Here is a 6,243-nt window from a genome sequence, read left to right as displayed (position 1 = left end):
ATATTCATAAACTAATCCCTGAAGTTTAGCTAATTTATTTTACATTTTGGTCTTTTAAGGTTCTTAAGATACTTTCACTACTGAAAAAAGCTCCCTCAAACTAAATGATTTTTTAATGATTCTGTTTTCTTTAAGTAAATGAAAAAAACGGAAAATAATGGAAAAATTGGTGTACAATGAAAAATTGATTTTGAATGGTCTTAATAATTGTGACAACTTAGGTTTAGTTGAGATTTAACACTACAATTTAGTTCATTTTTTCATACATACTATTATGAGTAAATTATTATTTTTATTTATAAAAATTTAAAATATTAATAAATTTATCTAAGAATAAAATTAATATTTAACTTCATTTGGATACTTTTATAATATTTTAATATTTTATTAACGTTTGTATATCAAAAATTATTTCAAAAACTAACATGAATTATATTCACAAAATTTGAAAATTAAATAAAAACAATTGAAATTTTATGGATTAAATTAAAATTCACATACAAGTTGAGAACCAAATTGAATATTATTTTATGACTATTCATATTCAAACTAGGTGTTTAAGAGAAAGACAAATTAAATTTATCAATATTGATAAGAGCAAAAAGATTATAAAAATTGTATTCTGTTTGACAAGTAAAAATTGGTCAAATTTAAAAAAAAATAGTCAAAGTTTATAACTAGAGTTTATCACAATTACGTCATATGTTGGCATGCTTATAAATTAGTAAAATAATAATAAGCTGCTAACTTGTTATGCTGGAACTTTGTAGAGATATTAATTAGAGTTGTTATGAATGATTTAGTGATTAAAAAAATCAGGAAATAATTTCAGTATACAAGCGATTAATATTTATAAGTGTTATAAGTTCTTTACCTTTAAACGCGTTTCTTAGGTAGTGTTTGTTTGCAGAGACTAGAACTGATACTGGGGGATAGGGATTTAGTATTGTGTTTGTTGAGGTAGAGACTAGCACTGAAAATTGTGTCTCTGTCTCAATAATTTGAGTATTTCAGTGCTTCAAAAATTTGGGGACACTAGAGACTGGGACAGAGACAGAACTTCAACCAATTCTTTTATCACTAAAATATCCCTAATGTAATTATGTAATACCAACATTACCCTTTGCAAATCTCAAATTAGGGCTCGAGTATATTGCCAGCCACTCGAGGACATCTTCTCTTTCTTGCTTGAAGGAGGTGCTGATCGGCGTCCAGAGTGAAAGGAGAAGCCACCGCGCCGGACGAAGAACTTGAAGGTAAGCCGTTGGCACTTCCCACGTCCTCTTCCGAGCCTTCCATTTTGGTGATGTGTTGTTGCTTCCTCACAGATTTGGTGGTCCGACGAAGCTCCTGGAGGGAAGCTTCGGTGTCGGTGTGGAGGCCATCTGGGAGTTGTTGCGAGCACAGCTTCGTGTATCCAGGTTAGTTAAGCTCGTTTTCTTTGATCTGGGTTGTGGTGTCTTCAATTGGTGTGTTATCCAGTTCGTATGAAGGGGTTCGGTTGTGAATCATTTTGTGGCTTATGCTCTGTTTGTGGTTTACTGGGTTTGGGAAGTGGGAGAAGAAGGTTGAAGTGGATTGAATGATTTATTTACTGTTTAGGGGTCCTGAAAAAGGCATAGTAAGAATTGAACATAGAGGATTATTCATTGAAATAAGCTGTGTAGAAGGTTAACCACCACAAATTGCATGGTCAATTCGAATTTATGCATGTGTTCAGTGTTTATCTAATTCATGAATGCAATTGAAAGACAGTGCACGTTGTATATGACAAATAGAATCCATTTTTTATGTTGTAATTAGGTTTTCATAGTTCGTGACAACTGACAATGTATGAAGTTGTGTCCATGGTTGTGATGTGTTTATTTTTTGTGAATCTGATGCTATGTTTGTAGTTAGGGAAGAAATGAAATGAATGACGAAATCCTAATTGAGAAGCTGTCATTGCTTTGTTGTCAACCATGCTTTTCGTAAAAATCCCAATGCCCAAACTGCATACTCCCTGTAAAGTTTTGTCTTTCATATTCTTGAAGTTAATAAAAATGTATGGTAACCATTTGTTAGGAAGAAAGCACGTGATTAATAAATAAATGGTAAGGAAAATTCTGAAGTTGTGTAATTAGTTATGTATAGAGGAACACTACTTTTATTCTTGCAATTGATAATTTTGTATATCCTCTTGTACTTTTCCCTCTTTATTTCGTTGTTTTAAGCTGATTGACTGGTTTAAGAGACTATCTACCCTAGGTCAGGTTCTGCATCATGAGTTTAGTTTTGTTTCTATTTTTAAATGATAGTAAATAATCGAAATGTATGCCAATTTCTCTAATATTTTGACCTGAAAGGATTTTTAGTAAGTAGGTTAGCTACCGTTCATGTGTAATAGATAATTTTGAGCATGATTGTATGGTAATATTACTCACAGTTGAATGTGCATGCAAATTACGTGATTAATTGTATTGTTGGTAGTTTATAGTTAGTTTAAGAGTGTAAACAATGTTTTACTTTCTATTTTATTTTCCCTGAGACCTTAAAATTTGCGCATAGAAATATTTTATTATTGAGTAGCCATTCCCTGTTTGGGATTTATTAAGAGTTGTTTGGAAAGTTTATGCCTTTTTTTTTATGAAACGATTTTGCTAGGAAGAAATGGACCAGTCAGAAATTATTAAGCGATGCGTGTCTTTTTATGAAGAGACGAGATCCAACCATGAAGAAAGAATGTTATTCTTTGTGCTTACGCTGTTTGTTTACTTTAGGGGTAGAACTAGTGGCCGACTATCGTTAGGGGGAAGAATGAATAGTAGAATTAGACGTGAGGCCTTAGAGCGTATTGTTGGTGAGGGTGATAGGAATTGTATCTGGGAGTTGAGAATGAACACAAATGCCTTTGCTAACTTGTGTGAGTTGCTGCAAGTTCAGGGAGGACTTACAGAGGATAGTCATGTAAGCCTGCCGGAGCAGGTTGCGACCTTTTTAATTATCTTAGCGCATCACAAGAAAAACCGTAGTCTACAGGTTAGATTTTGTAGGTCCGGCGAGACAGTTAGCAAGTATTTTAATAAAGTTTTGAAGGCTGTAATACGGATTCAAGGGATGTTGTTCGCGAAGGCTACACCAGTTGCCGAGGACTGTGTTGACCCGACATGGCGAAGGTTTAAGGTAGACCTTATTCGATGTTCTGTGTGATTGATGTTTATCTGATGGATTCTCTATCTGAATATGATAGCTTTCTATGGATGGTAGGGTTGCTTGGGAGCATTAGATGGCACTTACATAGAGGTGACAGTCCCGGAGTCTGAGAAGGCAAGGTACCGCACAAGAAAGGGTAAAATATGCACCAACATGTTAGGAGTGTGTAACCGGGAGATGGGTTTTGTGTACGTACTCAGTGGATGGGAGGGTTCGGCATCTGATTCACGAGTACTTTGCGATGCAATAACTCGTCGTAATAGTCTTAAGATACCCCACGGTAATTCTGCCATGTCTAGAGTTAAGTATATACAACTAGATTGAGTTCATGATAGCTATCATCTTACGTTGTTTGCGTTATTTGTGCATAGGTAATTACTATTTAGTTGATGCTGGCTACACAAATGGTCCGGGGTTTCTTGCACCGTATAGAGGGACTCGATATCATGTAAGAGAGTGGGCCCAGGGAGCACGTGCACCGCGCAACTACCAAGAATATTTTAACCGGGTACACTCGTCTGCAAGGAATATCATTGAGCGATGCTTTGGTTTGCTGAAGAAGCGCTGGTCCATCTTAAGGAGCCCTAGCTTTTATCCCGTAAAGACGCAATCTCAAATAATTATTGCCTGTTGTTTGCTGCAAAATTTCATTCGAAAGAGTATGGAAATGGACCCGGAGGAGGAAGGTAGCATTTTGGATGAATTTACGCCCGATGGAGACGAGGAACAGCATGGAATGATCAATGTGGTCGAAAACACGAACGAGTGGAGTCACTGGCGTGACAACATAGCACATGAGATGTATGAAGAGTGGCGTGCAAGTCGTACGGAGTAGCGTTGTGTGTTTTAGGGATGTTGTAAGGACGACAAGTGAATTTGTATGAATAGTAGAGTGTTGAGACATTGTAAAAGCACATTCTTTGATTTTCGGCTACTGTGTGTTTGTGCTGTTGTTTGCTGTTTTATTTCTGTTTGTCGTGGCAATGACCAGTGTTGTAATAATTGAACTACTTGTGTATTTTTTCCTGATTTCATTTCTTATGGCATAGACCAGTTTTACTAATTTTTGGATATGTCTAACTCTTTGGTAATCCGTTTGTGTGGTTTGATGGCATATTTTATTACCTTTGCAAAATACATGTTATTCTAACTTAACTTATTAATGTAGGGTTTTAATTAGCTTAATCTTGGAAGCAAGAAATGGAGAACAAGCGAATGTGGAGTGATGAAGAGACACTGGCCTTTGTTGGCTTCATGGAGGAGTTTGTCGTTGACGGTCAGAGGGCTGACTGTGGGCAGTTTAAACTGGGAACATTCGAGAAGCTGGCTTTGAAGATGTTGGAGGCTTTCCCTGGTTGTACACTGACCGCGAAGCATTGCAAGAATAAGCACAAGCGGCTCAAGGAGAAGTACCAGTACGCCGCTGATATGCTTGCTTGTAGCGGATTCGGATGGAACAACGAGAAAGAATGTGTAGAGGTTGACAGCAAAGACGTCCTTGATGCCTGGTTGAAGGTGCGTGTGTTTTAGGAATTCCGTTGGGTGGTTGCCATTTTTGTGTTAATTTAGTATAACTGTTTGACCAGGGGGTTATAATTTAATCATTCATGCTTGGTTATAATTTAATAAAAAAAATGCTAATATCCGTTTTAAGATTTTCATTTCGTACTTCTTCCATCAAAATATAATCCATTCAATTCAAACCCAATCACCTTCTGCCAAATAGTAATGAATATTACACATATATGACACTTTATAAAAGTATATTATGTTGTTGGTTCACCCTAATTAGTTTGTTTTCTTTGATCCCGAGATATGGTAATGAAATTAACGAACCAAGCTAATAGGATTAACTATTCAGGTATTGTTGCACTGTGACATATCAGCCACTTGTAACAGAAAAATGTTTGAGTTTTAGCTCTTAAAAAGGTTATCAAAAGACTTGTTGCATGGTGAGTAATTAGCCACTTGTAAAAGGAAAATGTTTCAGTTTTACTTGTTAACAAGGTTTTCAAAAGACTTGCTGAATAGTGAGTAATTATCACGTCCCCATACCTTAACCTCTTCCTTTCATGTTTCCTTTTGGACGCTATTTATGCATTGTGCCACTTTTGTGCGTAACCATTTTTATCACTTTGATTTTGCATCCGGTTCATAAGCATTTGTAACCATTTGTAATTGTGTTATTTCCTAAACATTACTAATTCCGGTGTACATATTTCACAGGCACATCCTACCAAGTTCTACACTCCTGGCAAGCCATTTCCTTTGTTTCACCGGCTGGAAGGTATCTTTGGCAGGGATAAAGCCACGGGAGCCGGGGCCGTAAGTGGCTTCGATGCGGAGGAGCAGGTTAACGAGGAGACTGACGACACCGCTGCTGGCTTTGATCAGTCTGAGATGTCTCCACCTCCAGACCAAGAGGGATTTGCAGCAACGCAAGGACAAGCATCACATTCTGAGGCCGGGGCGACCGCCGGAAGCACAAGGCTATGCGGGAGGAAGAGAAAACAAGTTGATGTACTGGAGAGGATGGCCGACCAGATTCAGCAATCATCGGCTGACCAGCGCAAGAATGCCCAGCTGATAGCTGATGCCATTGTTGGTGTGAACGAGAAGTGGAAGGTTGGCGAGAAGCTCACACAGCTTGGATTCGGTGATGACAAGGTCGTCAGGGCGATTCTGAAGTTTGCCGAGAGTCCTAATGTGTATGCACATTTCTGGGGCTTGTCAGATTCACAAATGATTGCGCTTGTGCGTTCCATTATATGAAGTACAAGACTAGTTAAGTTTATTAACAGTGTATTCTGGTATTAACCATGGTTAAGGGTGTTAACTTTTTGAGTCTTAGGTCTTAGGATTTAAGAACATTGTCATGTGTAACACGGTCACAGTTTGGTACCCTTTTGTGTGTTGCTATGTTATCGTTCCTTAACTATGTAATTTCCTTTGTTTTGCTCTTTTTTGGATGAATACCATGGTGGGTGATTATCAAGCTTAACAAGTTCCTCCATTTTCCATGCACATTAATTTGTACTACGATTTAACTTA

At 37.3% G+C, this 6,243-nt stretch overlaps 2 protein-coding genes across 2 annotated transcripts; both read left to right on the top strand.

Annotated features, from left to right (window-relative positions):
• The first annotated feature begins 2,649 nt into the window (after positions 1–2,649).
• Positions 2,650–4,027, top strand: LOC110266174 (uncharacterized). Its single transcript, XM_021110248.2, has 3 exons — positions 2,650–3,162; positions 3,247–3,472; positions 3,564–4,027. Exons 1-3 carry the CDS (start codon positions 2,650–2,652, stop codon positions 4,025–4,027), a joined length of 1,203 nt encoding a protein of 400 aa, XP_020965907.2.
• Positions 4,028–4,404: 377 nt separating this feature from the next.
• Positions 4,405–5,964, top strand: LOC107610347 (uncharacterized). Its single transcript, XM_088496182.1, has 2 exons — positions 4,405–4,713; positions 5,419–5,964. The coding sequence occupies exons 1-2, from the start codon at positions 4,408–4,410 to the stop codon at positions 5,962–5,964; spliced, it is 852 nt and encodes a 283-aa protein (XP_088352308.1). The 5' UTR covers positions 4,405–4,407.
• Positions 5,965–6,243: the final 279 nt, after the last annotated feature.

This window comes from Arachis ipaensis, chromosome B8, assembly GCF_059453495.1.
Source record: "Arachis ipaensis isolate K30076 ecotype BB chromosome B8, ASM5945349v1, whole genome shotgun sequence".
NCBI classification, from domain to species: Eukaryota; Viridiplantae; Streptophyta; class Magnoliopsida; order Fabales; family Fabaceae; genus Arachis; species Arachis ipaensis.
This window is presented reverse-complemented; position numbering and strand designations above follow the sequence as displayed.

What these genes read in the sequence shown, in the direction of transcription:
- LOC110266174 (XM_021110248.2), top strand. Translation starts at nt 2,650, where the DNA reads ATGGACCAGTCAGAAATTATTAAGCGATGCGTGTCTTTTTATGAAGAG. An exon ending in CGACATGGCGAAGGTTTAAG is followed by an intron (nt 3,163 to 3,246) that starts GTAGACCTTATT and finishes TATGGATGGTAG; the next exon opens with GGTTGCTTGGGAGCATTAGA. An exon ending in TAGTCTTAAGATACCCCACG is followed by an intron (nt 3,473 to 3,563) that starts GTAATTCTGCCA and finishes ATTTGTGCATAG; the next exon opens with GTAATTACTATTTAGTTGAT.
- LOC107610347 (XM_088496182.1), top strand. Translation starts at nt 4,408, where the DNA reads ATGTGGAGTGATGAAGAGACACTGGCCTTTGTTGGCTTCATGGAGGAG. An exon ending in ATGCCTGGTTGAAGGTGCGT is followed by an intron (nt 4,714 to 5,418) that starts GTGTTTTAGGAA and finishes CATATTTCACAG; the next exon opens with GCACATCCTACCAAGTTCTA.